Below are 14,570 nucleotides of genomic sequence, written 5' to 3'. Positions count from 1 at the left end.
ATACTGTGGCATAGTTAAACTACACTACCAGTCAAACACAATATGATACTGACTAATACTGTGGCATGGTTAAAGTACACTACCAGTCAAACACAATATGATACTGACTAATACTGTGAACCACAATATGATACTGACTAATACTGTGGCACGGTTAAACTACACTACTGGTCAAACACAATATGATACTGACTAATACTGTGGCATGGTTAAAGTACACTACCAGTCAAACACAATATGATACTGACTAATACTGTGGCATGGTTAAAGTACGCTACCAGTCAAACACAATATGGCCACACCAACAGCAATAGAAGACACTCACTCCAAAGTCTACCGAGCAGCTAAAACTACTATCACATGTCATGTCACCATGTCACATGTTGTTCAGACACCCAGATGGAGGTGGGTTGTGTAATAGGATAATATTGCATGCAACCACTGTGAACCAAACCCTACTGTTGACAATGTCCCTTTTGGCTGAATAATATATCAAATGGATCAATGAAAATGATAATGTTGAGTTGATCCTCTCCTTAGTTTAAGGGCCTGAAAGTTCATACAAGGAAACAATGATCACACACACACGCACACGCACACGCACACGCACACACACACACACAGTGTAGTAGTACCTATCAGAATGGATTCCAGTGTACTCCTTACCTGAGTTTCTCTGTTATGACTCTCGGGGTCTCTCTCGAAGCTCTCTGCGTAGATCCGGACTGTGGCCCCGGCCCCTCCCCCACTCCCACTCAGACGGAAGACCAGACGGGACTCATCTGTGAAGACAATCCGCAGACCCTGTATGCAGACAGAACAGAGACAGTGAGACAGGTACACAGACAGACCAGAAACAGTGAGACAGGTACACAGACAGACCAGAGACAGTGAGACAGGTACACAGACAGACCAGAGGCAGTGAGACAGGTATGCAGACAGACCAAAGACAGTGAGACAGGTATGCAGACAGACCAGAGACAGTGAGACAGGTATGCAGACAGACCAGAGACTGTGAGACAGGTACACAGACAGACCAGAGACAGTGAGACAGGTATGCAGACAGACCAAAGACAGTGAGACAGGTATGCAGACAGACCAGAGGCAGTGAGACAGGTATGCAGACAGACCAGAGGGTGTGAGAAAAACTGACAATAGGCATTGAGACAGGTATGCAGACAGATCAGAGGCAGTGAGACTGGTATGCAGACAGACCAGAGACAGTGAGACAGGTAGAAAGACAGACCAGAGGCAGTGAGACAGGTAGACAGAAATACTAGTGGCAGTGAGACAGGTAGAAAGACAGACCAGAGACAGTGAGACAGGTAGAAAGACAGACCAGAGGCAGTGAGACGGGTAGAAAGACAGACCAGAGGCAGTGAGACAGGTAGAAAGACAGATCAGAGGCAGTGAGACGGGTAGAAAGACAGATCAGAGGCAGTGAGACGGGTAAAAAGACAGACCAGAGGCAGTGAGACGGGTAGAAAGACAGACCAGAGGCAGTGAGACGGGTAGAAAGACAGACCAGAGGCAGTGAGACAGGTAGAAAGACAGACCAGAGGCAGTGAGACAGGTAGAAAGACAGACCAGAGGCAGTGAGACAGGTAGAAAGACAGACCAGAGGCAGTGAGACAGGTAGAAAGACAGACCAGAGGCAGTGAGACAGGTAGAAAGACAGACCAGAGGCAGTGAGACAGGTAGAAAGACAGACCAGAGGCAGTGAGACGGGTAGAAAGACAGACCAGAGGCAGTGAGACAGGTAGAAAACAGACCAGAGGCAGTGAGACAGGTAGAAAGGCAGACCAGAGGCAGTGAGACAGGTAGAAAGACAGACCAGAGGCAGTGAGACAGGTAGAAAGACAGACCAGAGGCAGTGAGACAGGTAGAAAGACAGACCAGAGGCAGTGAGACAGGTAGAAAGACAGACCAGAGGCAGTGAGACAGAGGAGTCAGTGTAGTTAATGCAGTATCAACTGACGTCCCCTAGATGCCACTGTAGTCATATGCGTGTGTGTGTGTGTGTGTGTGTGTGTGTGTGTGTGTGTGTGTGTGTGTGTGTGTGTGTGAGCATTTAATATACAGTACATCCCTGTATGTCTATATGTAGGTGTTTGAGAGAGAGGGGGTCAATGTACAGTAGTATGTGTGTAGTCTTTCTCTGTGGGAACAATTCAGTAGCAGGCTACAGAGGCAACCCTGGCATAGCTCTGTAAAGCCTCTCTCAACTTGTCATCACAGCCAGTCTGTCTGTGTGTGTGTGTGAGCATGTGTCTCTGTTTATTAATGGGACGGCAGGTTGCCTAGTGGTTAAGGATGTTAGGCCAATAACTGAATGGTCGCTGGTTCAAATCCCTGAGCCAACTAGGTGAAAAATATGTTGATGTGCCCTTGAGCAAGGCACTTAACCCTAATTTATCCTGTAGGTCATTCTGGATAAGAATGTATGCTAAATGAATATATGGAGTGTGTATGCATACAACAGACAGTGCATCCCCCTCTCACAGGCAGAGTGGAGAGACAACAGCTGACACAACACTGTGGAATGTCCAGTATATACACAGAGGAGTAGGTTTACTGGGGAGGGAGAAGCTGTCACACCTCTTGGTGAGTGACTAACTAGCTGTAACCGCTGTGGAGCTGGCCGAGAGGTCTGATCCGGCTACTGTGACAGGCCCGATTGGGAGGGTGACTGACTAAAAACAAACCACACACCATCTCTTATGACATCATGCATCCCAGGTCAAGACACCTGACACCAATGGGATCTACGTGTGAAGTATGAGCTAAAAAGTGTCGACGTCAGGAGATATTCCAGGGTTTGTGGGGAGGATGGGACAGTGTGACAGAGACCGCTGCCAAGTGAAAAGCCTGTGTGTGTGTGTGTTTACATTTCCCAACAGTAGATGGTGTAACACTCATCATCTTTCCTGACGCAGTCTGACTCATCAGTCTTTACACCAATCACAATAAAGACCCAACCGAGACATTTCTGCCTCCAACAAAGAGATGAAGGTTCTCAGACTAAACCGAGTCTACCAATCACAATAAAGGCCAAGCCAAAACATCCTACATCAGCCACTGTGACATCACTGCTCTATACATCACTTGTTCCTAAAGCTTTTAGCCTTGTGACCCACCTAAAGCTTTTAGCCCTGTGACCCACCTAAACCTTTTAGTCCTGTGACCCACCTAAAGCTTTTAGCCCTGTGACCCACCTAAACCTTTTAGCCCTGTGACCCACTTAAACCTTTAGCCCTGTGACCCACCTAAAGCTTTGGGAGTCTTCTCATGACTCAACATGTCACCAGAACCAATGGCATAGACTCGATTGTGACTAGCAGGTCACCTCTCACCCATCGGGAAACAGTGAAGTAGTCATTCCAGAGATGTGTTTACCGTCAACAGCAGGCCAACTGTTCCTAAGCAACAGGTTGTACATCACACCATTATTACACTACTGTTCGTCTGCCTGTCTGGCTGTCCTGTTTCTGTCTTTTACTAAAGCAAAGAAGGGCTCTGCTGTGTTACCGTCAACAGCAGTGTGTGTGTGTGTGTGTGTGTGTGTGTGTGTGTGTGTGTGTGTGTGTGTGTCTGCACACTGGCTGACGAGGAGGGTTAGAGACAGCCATGCCCAAACATGGAACCCCAGTCTGAACACATGGCTACCTGGGAGGTCTGGAGCAGAGAGGGGTAGGAGTACACAAGTAGAGATGGAAAGAGAGAAGAGGAATATGTGCTGACTTTCAGATGGTATTTAATCGACTAATAAAGTCAACAGTTATATGGACCTCATCATAGACACTCCCCCAATCTTGCCCACCCCCCTCTCATCTCCTCCTCTCCCCCTCTCATCTCCTCCTCTCCCCCTCTCATCTCCTCCTCTCCTCCTCTCCCCCTCTCATCTCCACCTCTCCCCCTCTCATCTCCTCAACTCTCCCTCTCATCTCCTTTCCTCCTCTCATCTCCTCAACTCCCCCTCTCATCTCCTCCTCTCCCCCTCTCATCTCCTCCTCTCCCCTTCTCATCTCCTCCTCTCCCCCTCTCATCTCCTCCTCTCCTCCTCTCCCCCTCTCATCTCCTCAACTCCCCCTCTCATCTCCTTTCCTCCTCTCATCTCCTCCTCTCCCCCTCTCATCTCCTCCTCTCCCCATCTCATCTCCTCATCTTCCCCTCCTCTCCCCCTCATCTCCTCCTCTCCTCTCATCCCCTCCCCCTCTCATCTCCTCCCCTCCCATCTCCTCCTCTCCCCCTCTCATCTCCTCCTCTCCCCCTCTCATCTCCTCCTCTCCCCCTCTCATCTCCCCCTCTCATCTCCTCCTCTCCCCCTCTCATCTCCCCCTCTCATCTCCTCCTCTCCCCCTCTCATCTCCTCCTCTCCCCTTCTCATCTCCTCCTCTCCCCCTCTCATCTCATCATCTCCTCCTCTCCCCCTCTCATCTCCTCCTCTCCCCCTCTCATCTCCTCCTCCTCTCCCCTTCTCATCTCCTCCTCTCCCCCTCTCATCTCCCCCTCTCATCTCCTCCTCTCATCTCCTCCTCTCCCCCTCTCATCTCCTCCTCTCCCCCTCTCATCTCCTCCTCTCCCCCTCTCATCTCCTCCTCTCCCCCTCTCATCTCCTCCTCCTCTCCCCCTCTCATCTCCTCCTCTCCTCTAAGAGCCATGTTTAAGTTATACAGACCTGGTTGCGGACCACGGTTCCGTCCACAGGGTCGATGTACTCAAAGTTATCAGCCCGCTCCACACTGTAGACGTTAGTCCCCACAGCAAACTTCTGGGTAAGAAAGGCCTTGTCTGTGATCACCCCCTCCAAGTCTCTCATCAGGTAGAATGCAGCTCTGGGGTCCACGCCTTCATAGTCAAACCTGGGAACACACACACACAGGTGTGAACACATAAGCATGAATGTGGCATTAAGACACACTCCTAGAAACCACAAGCTTAGAGACAAACACAGTAAGAAGCATCCCCGTCTATTCAAGTCTATTAGATAAGGACATGTCATCGTCAATGTGTCTTTCTGTGTTCACTACACATGTATTTCAATCCACTGAATGATTTATTGGTTGAATGATTGATGTATTGGTTGTTTGAGTGATTGATTGATTGTTTGATTGAGTGCTTGATTGATTTATTGGTTGGTTGGTTAAGTGATTGACTTTATTATTGATTGGTTGGTTGAGTGATTGATTGGTTGATTGATTGATTGCATAGCAGAGTGACCTGCAGAAGTAGTTGCGTCCGAGCTTGGCCCAGTGGTCCTTGACGATTTCCTCCACGCCCTGTTTCCTGACAGCCATGATGGACAGCCACACCAGCACCGACCACAGACCATCCTTCTCACGGATGTGGTCTGAACCTTAACAAGAGACACAAGGGGACACAAGTTCGCCCAGGAAACCATAAATCTTTATAACCATGTTATGACCTTGTATAAAAACCTTCATAACCCTGTTATTACCTGTTATAAACATATGGAGCAGAGTGGGATGATGGACTAACATGGGATATTTAGAAAGGGAAGTTATCCTGTAGGATAACAAGATGAGGCTAGGTCTATGTCATAGGCATTTTAACAGGCATTCTGACAGGCATTCTGACAAGAACCCTTCAGTTCAACTCTGAGCCATAGAATTTAACAGCCGCTAGTTTTATTTATCTGTCTCTCACACAAACACTGTATGCCTCTCCTGGGTGGCTGATGGCTATCCGCAGCTATCCACACCAAGGAAGGGTGTGTTTGATTTCCGTATGTCCACATATGCTGAATGTTTGTGCTATATTTGTACATTTGATTCATTTAGCAGACATTCTTATCTAGTGAGTGATAAGCAAGGTATTTGGATAGTAGGGTCAACAATATACTGATAATACCAAACGTTAGGAACACCTTTTTATTGAACTTTTATTTAACCAGGTGGCTAGTTGAGAACAAGTTCTCATTTACAACTGCGACCTGGCCAAGATAAAGCAAAGCAGTGCGACACAAACAACAACACAGAGTTACACATGGAATAAACAAACACAGTCAATAATACAGTGTACAAATGAGATAGGATAAGGGAGGTAAGACAATAAATAGGCCATAGTGGCAAAATAATTACAATTTAGCAATTAAACACTGGAATGAAGATGAAGATGAATGTGCAAGTAGAGATACTGGGGTGCAAAGGAGCAAAATCAATAAAATAAATAACAGCATGGGGATGAGGTAGTTGGATGGGCTATTTACAGATGGGCTATTTACAGATGGGCTATGTACAGGTGCAGTGATCTGTGAGCTGCTCTGACAGCTGGTGCTTAAAGTTAGTGAAGGAGATATGAGTCTACAGCTTCAGTGATTCTTCAAATTCGTTCCAGTCAATGGCAGCAGTGAACTGGAAGGAAAGGAGGAATTGGTTTTGGGGGTGACCAGTGAAATATACCTGCTGGAGCGCGTGCTACAGGTGGGTGCTGCTATGGTGACCAATGAGCTGAGATAAGGCAGGGCTTAACCTAGAAAATACTTATAGATGACCTGGAGCCAGTGGGTTTGACAATGAATATGAAGCAAGGGCCAGCCAACGAGAGCCTACAGGTTGCAGTGGTGGGTATTATATGGGGCTTTGGTGAAAAAACAGATGGCACTGTGATAGAATGCATCAAATTTGCTGAGTAGAGTGTTGGAGGCTATTTTGTAAATGACATCTCCGAAGTCAAGGATCAGTAGGATAGTCAGTTTTACGAGGGTATGTTTGGCAGCATGAGTGAAGGATGCTTTGTTGCGAAATAGGACACCGATTCTAGATTTAATGTTGGATTGGAGATGCTTAAGGTGAGTCTGGAAGGAGAGTTTACAGTCTAACCAGACACCTAGGTATTTGTAGTTGTCCACATATTTTAAGTCAGAGTAGTGATGCTGGACGGGCGAGCAGGTGTGTGCAGCGATCGATTGAAGAGCATGCATTTAGTTTTACTTGCATTTAAGAGCAGTTGGTGGCCATGGCATTGAAGCTCGTCTGGAGGTTTGTCAACATAGTGTCCAAAGAAGGGCCAGAAGTATACAGAATGGTGTCGTCTGCGTAGAGGTGGATCAGAGAATCACCAGCAACAAGAGCGACATCATTGATGTATACAGAGAAGAGAGTCGGCTCGAGAATTGAACCATGTGGCACCCCCATAGAGACTGCCAGAAGTCCGGACAACAGGCCCTCCGATTTGACACACTGAACTCTATCAGAGAAGTAGTTGGTGAACCAGGCGAGGCAGTCATTTGAGAAACCAAGGCTGTTGAGTCTGCCGATAAGAATGTGGTGATTGACAGATCGAAAGCCTTGGCCAGGTCGATGAATACAGCTGCACAGTATTGTCTCTTATTGATGGCGGTTATGATATCGTTTAGGACCTTGAGCATGGCTGAGGTGCACCCATGACCAGCTCGGATACCAGATTGCATAGCGGAGAAGGTACAGTGGGATTCAAATAGTCGGTGATCTATTTGTTAACTTGTCTTTCGAAGACCTTAGAAAAGCAGGGTAGGATGGATATAGGTCTGTAGCAGTTTGGGTCTAGAGTGTCTCCCCCTTTGAAGAGGGGGATGACCGCGGCAGCTTTGCAATCTTTGGGAATCTCAGACAATACGAAAGAGAGGTTGAACAGTCTAGTAATATAGGTTGCAACAATTTTGGCGGAAAATTTTAGAAAGAGAGGGTTCAGGTTGTCTAGCCTGATGTCTGTCTGATTTGTAGGGGTCAAGATTTTGCAGCTCTTTCAGAACATCAGCTATCTGGATTTGGGTGAAGGAGAAACGGGGAGGCTCGGGCAAGTTGCTTGGGGGGGGTACAGGGCTGTTGATCGGGGTAGGGGTAGCCAGGTGGAAAGCATGACCAGCCGTAGAAAAATGCTGATTGAAATTCTCAATTATCATGGATTTATAGGTGGTGACAGTGTTTCCTAGCCTCAGTGCAGTGGGCAGCTGGGAGGAGGTGCTCTTATTCTCCGTGGACTTTACAGTGTCCCAGAACTTTTTGGAGTTTGTACTACAGGATGCAAATTTCTGTTTGAAAAAGATATCCTTCGCTTTCCTAACTGCCTGTGTATATTTGTTCCTAACTTCCCTGAAAAGTTACATATCGCGGGGGCTATTCAATGCTAATGCAGTATGCCACAGGATGTTTTTGTGCTGGTCAAGGGCAGTCAAGTCTGGAGTGAATCAAGGGCTATATCTTTTCCTGGTTCAAAATTGTTTGAATGGGGCATGCTTATTTAAGATGGTGAGGGAAGCACTTTTAAAGAATAACCAGGCATCCTCTACTGATGGAATGAGGTCAATATCCTTCCAGGATACCCAGGTCAGGTCATTAGAAACGCCTGCTCGCTGAAGTGTTTTAGGGAGCGTTTGACAGTGATGAGGGGTGTGGTGGCCGCAGACCCATTACAGACGCAGGCAATGAGGTAGTGATCGCTGAGATCCTGGTTGAAGACAGCAGAGGTGTATTTGGAGGGCAGGTTGGTCAAGATGATATCTATGAGGGTGCCCGTGTTTACGGATTTTGGGTTGTACCTGGTAGGTTCATTGATCATTTGTGTGAGATTGAGGCAATCAAGCTTAGATGGTAGGATGGCCGGGGTATTATGCATGTCCCAGTTCAAGTCACCTAACAGCACGAGCTCTGAAGATAGATGGGGGGCAATCAATTCACATATGGTGTCCACGGCACAACTGGGGGCAGAAGGTGGTCTATAGCAAGTGGCAACGGTGAGAGACTTGTTTCTGGAAAGGTGGATCTTTAATAGTAGAAGCTCAAATTGTTTAGGCACAGACCTGGATAGTAAGACAGAACTCTGCAGGCTATCTCTGCAGTAGATTGCAACTCCGCCCCCTTTGGCAGTTCTATCTTGTCAGAAAGGATTTTGGTGGTCTTCCTACGCCAGGATTCAGACACGGCTAGGGCATCCGGGTTGGCAGAGTGTGCTAAAGCAGTGAATAAAACAAACTTAGGGAGGAGGCTTCTAATGTTAACATGCATGAAACCAAGGCTTTTACAGTTACAGAAGTCAACAAATGAGAGCGCCTGGGGAATGGGGATGGAGCTAGGCACTGCAAGGCCTGGATTAACCTCTACATCACCAGAGGAACAGAGGAGGAGTAGGATAAGGGTATGGCTAAAGGCTAAAATAACTGGTCGTCTAGTACGTTTGGAACAGAGAGTAAAAGGAGCATGTTTCTGGACACGGTAAAGTAGATTCAAGGTATAATGTACAGACAAAGGTATGGTAGGATGTGAATACAGTGGAGGTAAACCTATGCATTGAATGATGATGAGAGAGATATTGTCTCAAGCAATATAATTTAAACCAGGTGAGGTCACCGCATGTGTGGGAGGTGGAAATAAAGGGTTAGCTAAGACGTATTGAGCAGGGCTAGAGGCTCTACTGTGAAATAAGGCAATAATCACTAACCAAAACAGCAATGAACAAGGCATATTGACATTAGGGAGAGGCATGTGTAGCCGAGTGATCATAGGGGTCCAGTGAGTAGCTAGGCGGGCATTCAGGGGACGCCGAGATGGAGGAGCCAGTTGAAAAAATCCCTGGGCAGATTACGTCAGTAGTCCAGTCGTGATGGATCGACGGGGCTCCGTATCGGCAGTAAAAGGTGTCCAGGCAAATTGGCAAAGTAGGTATTGTAGCCCAAGGAGTGGCTGATGGACCTCTTCAGCTAGCCGGGAGATGGGCATAGCATAGGCTAGCTCCAGGCCAGTTGGTGATTGCTTTGGGACAGAGATGGTAGCCAGGAGTGGCCACTCGGATAGCAGCTAGCTAGCTGAGATGATCCAGGTTAAAAGGTTCAGAGCTTGCGGTAGGAATCCGGAGATATGGAGAAAAATAAGTCCGATATGCCCTGGTTTGAATCGCGCTGTGCAGACTGGCAGGAGTTGTCCGGGCTAAGGTTAGCTGATGACCGCTAGCAGTGGCTAGCTGACTACTAGCTAGTAGCTAGTTAGCTGGCTAGCTTCTGTTGGGGGTTCCAGTTCAAAAGTAAAGAAAATAGCAGATCCATACCACATTGGGTGAGGCGGATTGCAGGAGAGTATGTTGAAGCTGAGGTTAAGAAAAATATATAAAAAAATATATACACGGGACACAACAAGGAGAAGACATAGACGTCTGACTGCTACGCCATCTTGAACCTTCTCATATTGGAGTTGCTACCCCCCTTTTGCCCTTAGAACAGCCTCAATTCGTTGCGGCATGGACTCTACAAGGTGTCGAAAGTGTTCCACAGAGATGCTGGCCCATGTTGACTCCAATGCTTCCCACAGTTGGCTGGGTGTCCTTTGGGTGGTGGACCATTCTTGATATAAACGGGAAACTGTTGAGCGTGAAAACCCCAGCAGCATTGCAGTTCTTGACACACTCAAACCGGTGCGCCTGGCACCTACTACCATAACCCCTTAAAAGGCACTTAAATATTTTGTCTTGCCCATTTACCCTCTGAATGGCACACATACATAATCCATGTCTCAATTGTCTCAAGGCTTAAAGATCCTTCTTTAACCTGTCTCCTCCCCTTCATCTACACTGATTGAAGTGGGTTTAACAAGTGAATTCAATAAGGGATCATAGCTTTCACCTGGATTCACCTCGTCAGTCTGTCATGGAAAGAGCAGGTGTTCCTAATGTTCTGTATACTCAGCTACAGAGACCACATGCGTCAGGGGAAAGAGGAGTATAACGCAGACAGACTGGTATCTCTCTAAGTGGAGAGATCAGTCTGTTCACACTGCCAATGGTCTCTAACTGAGGTGGACTAGATTTGAGTGTGAGTCACAGTGTCAAGTCCACATCTGTTCATTTTAGATGAGAATAAAAGACACACATAAAAAGCTAAGTATATGGAATAAAAAGTCTTAAAGCCTAAATCGTTCCTCACATAGTACCTTTAGATCCGAATCTTTGTCTTATTTATATATACTTTTCTTATGCTCCGTGTTGTATTTCCTGTGTTTATACTCCATGTTTTATTTCCTGTGTTTATGCTGCATGTTGTATTTCCTGTGTTTATGCTCCATGTTGTATTTCCTGTGTTTATGTTCCGTGTTGTATTTCCTGTGTTTATGCTCCGTGTTGTATTTCCTGTGTTTATACTCCATGTTGTATTTCCTGTGTTTATGCTGCATGTTGTATTTCCTGTGTTTATGCTCCATGTTATATTTCCTGTGTTTATGCTCCATGTTGTATTTCCTGTGTTTATGTTCCGTGTTGTATTTCCTGTGTTTATGCTCCATGTTGTATTTCCTGTGTTTATACTCCATGTTTTATTTCCTGTGTTTATGTTCCGTGTTGTATTTCCGGTGTTTATGCTCCATGTTGTATTTCCTGTGTTTATGCTCCATGTTGTATTTCCTGTGTTTATACTCCATGTTTTATTTCCTGTGTTTATGCTGCATGTTGTATTTCCTGTGTTTATGCTCCATGTTGTATTTCCTGTGTTTATGTTCCGTGTTGTATTTCCTGTGTTTATGCTCCATGTTGTATTTCCTGTGTTTATACTCCATGTTTTATTTCCTGTGTTTATAGTCTGTGTTGTATTTCCTGTGTTTATGCTCCATGTTGTATTTCCTGTGTTTATGTTCCGTGTTGTATTTCCGGTGTTTATGCTCCATGTTGTATTTCCTGTGTTTATAGTCTGTGTTGTATTTCCTGTGTTTATACTCCGTGTTGTATTTCCTGTGTTTATGTTCCATTTTGTATTTCCTGTGTTTATACTCTGTGTTGTATTTCCTGTGTTTATGCTCCATGTTATATTTCCTGTGCTTATGCTGTCATGATGTTGCCCTCTTTGAGTACAGCGAGCACCATCCCCCGCTCTCTGCTTCTACAACCAGACTGCTGTGGTCAGAGGTCGTAAATTCCTAAGGAAGACCCTGCCTCATGGACACACAGTTATAGAGAGTAGTTTTCATGGAGACAAAGGAAATCCTTCCACCTCACAGAACGTGAGGTACTAACAAATTTCATGTTCCAGAGAAAGTGTAAAAGATAGGTGAAGAATCCAGCTACGAACTGGTGCGTTTGGCACAACTTGGCAAGCTCAAGAGAGACGGTGTGGCCACATTACCATAACGCTGTTTATATAATAGCCTCAGATATGAGGTTTACATCTAATTGTTGTATAAGGTGAATGAGTGAGGCTGATACTGTTTGTATAATGGTGTAATATGATTGTGGACTGTTAAATGAAGAAAAATACAATTCCCTTTTGATTTGAACTAAATCAGAGGACCGCCCCTGAGCCCAGTTAGGGTCAGACATCCTGAGACAGCCCTCTTCTGCCATTCTGAATAAAACCCCACTTTGAGAAATTATCAGTAGACCATGTTTTTCTCCATTAGGAGGGGGACTAAAGGTTGTAGACCATTGCTGAATCTTTTAACCATACCACGTGGTTAAAACTCTTAGACTATCGATACCGACAGAATAAGAACAAGTCTTTGATACAAATGACTAGTCTGCAGCTAGGAATTCGGCATCATTGAACGCGAAGAACGACAACCGCCGAAACAACCATTCTAATACGAATGTCACTTTGAACTATCCCCTCTAACCAAGACAGAGAGAGAGAGACGGACAATCCTACAAAATAAATTAACTTTTCAACCAGCGATCAAGACGACACACTGAGCGTAAATATATATATTGATTGAAATTGTTCCCGAATGAGTGAGCGTTCATGTGTAAGGGATTAGCATTTTAATTGTTATAATTAACTCTGTAGTGACTTCTGAGTCGACCCCCGAGTCGACCCCCATTGCCCATTTGTCTAACAAGCCGCCATGCCGGTTCAGCCCACTAGGGAACATTCTATCATTTCATGTAACCATATTTACTGTTTGTTTATGCATTTCTGTGAATTACTTAGTTAGTAATAAATAAATGATTTAAGATAACTGATGTATGGATGACTCATAGTGAAGACTGGATTCGTGCAGATAACCAACAATTTACGACGTTTGGAATGAGACTAACGTGAGGTAAAATAAATAAATCATTAATCAGAAGACTATTGATCAGATATGAAAATATCTGAAAGGTTATATTGGGAAATTATAACTTTGTAATCTGAATACTTTCCTTGGTGCCCCTATTTCCTAGTTAATTAAAGTTACACGATTAATTACTTTGATCGTGTTATACTAATTACAGAGAATCTTTGATAAAACGATGTCTTCAATTTAATGATAGTAAAGACACGACAATGCTCCATGTTGTATTTCCTGTGTTTATGCTCCGTGTTGTATTTCCTGTGTTTATGCTCCATGTTGTATTTCCTGTGTTTATGCTCCATGTTGTATTTCCTGTGTTTATGCTCCGTGTTGTATTTCCTGTGTTTATGCTCCGTGTTGTATTTCCTGTGTTTATGCTCCATGTTGTATTTCCTGTGTTTATGCTCCATGTTATATTTCCTGTGTTTATGCTCCATGTTGTATTTCCTGTGTTTATGCTCCGTGTTGTATTTCCTGTGTTTATGCTCCGTGTTGTATTTCCTGTGTTTATGCTCCATGTTGTAATTCCTGTGTTTATGCTCCGTGTTGTATTTCCTGTGTTTATGCTCCATGTTGTAATTCCTGTGTTTATGCTCCATGTTGTATTTCCTGTGTTTATGCTCCATGTTGTATTTCCTGTGTTTATGCTCCATGTTGTATTTCCTGTGTTTATGCTCTGTGTTGTATTTCCTGTGTTTATGCTCTGTGTTGTATTTCCTGTGTTTATGCTCCATGTTGTATTTCCTGTGTTTATGCTCCGTGTTGTATTTCCTGTGTTTATGCTCCATGTTGTATTTCCTGTGTTTATGCTCCGTGTTGTATTTCCTGTGTTTATGCTCCATGTTGTAATTCCTGTGTTTATGCTCCGTGTTGTATTTCCTGTGTTTATGCTCCATGTTGTATTTCCTGTGTTTGTACTACGTGCTGTATTTCCTGTGTTTATGCTCCATGTTGTATTTCCTGTGTTTATGCTCCATGTTGTATTTCCTGTGTTTATGCTCCGTGTTGTATTTCCTGTGTTTATGCTCCATGTTGTATTTCCTGTGTTTATGCTCCATGTTGTATTTCCTGTCTTTATGCTCCATGTTGTATTTCCTGTGTTTATGCTCCGTGTTGTATTTCCTGTGTTTATGCTCCATGTTGTATTTCCTGTGTTTATGCTCCGTGTTGTATTTCCTGTGTTTATGCTCCATGTTGTATTTCCTGTGTTTATGCTCCGTGTTGTATTTCCTGTGTTTATGTTCCGTGTTGTATTTCCTGTGTTTATGCTCCATGTTGTATTTCCTGTGTTTATGCTCCATGTTGTATTTCCTGTGTTTATGTTCCATGTTTTCTTTCCTCTGGAAACTAACAGGTGTAGACTTTGTTGTGGTAGAAATCCTTACTAATTATGTCCCTAGCAGCTGTTGTGAAACTGACTGTTACCAATTTCTGCTGACTCGCCGCTGCCTCTCTCCACCTCCTCTCTGTCTTTCCGATTCAATTGAAGTTACATTTGTTGTGGACACATACACACGCATACAAACACAAACACGCCCGCGCAGG

General features: G+C 44.9%; 1 protein-coding gene across 1 annotated transcript in view; it reads right to left on the bottom strand.

Moving 5' to 3' along the window:
• LOC139389626 (phosphoglucomutase-like protein 5) overlaps window positions 1-14,570 on the bottom strand; it is a 47,800-nt gene that overhangs the window by 3,726 nt on the left and 29,504 nt on the right. The window contains exons 8-10 of the mRNA XM_071136483.1: window positions 5,221-5,356; window positions 4,679-4,862; window positions 667-804 (exon numbers count right to left, since the gene is read on the bottom strand). Of these exons, the coding sequence (XP_070992584.1) occupies window positions 667-804; window positions 4,679-4,862; window positions 5,221-5,356 (458 nt within the window). The remainder of the gene's footprint in view (window positions 1-666; window positions 805-4,678; window positions 4,863-5,220; window positions 5,357-14,570) is intronic.

Source organism: Oncorhynchus clarkii, chromosome 30 (genome assembly GCF_045791955.1).
Source record: "Oncorhynchus clarkii lewisi isolate Uvic-CL-2024 chromosome 30, UVic_Ocla_1.0, whole genome shotgun sequence".
Classification (NCBI taxonomy): Eukaryota; Metazoa; Chordata; class Actinopteri; order Salmoniformes; family Salmonidae; genus Oncorhynchus; species Oncorhynchus clarkii.
This window is presented reverse-complemented; position numbering and strand designations above follow the sequence as displayed.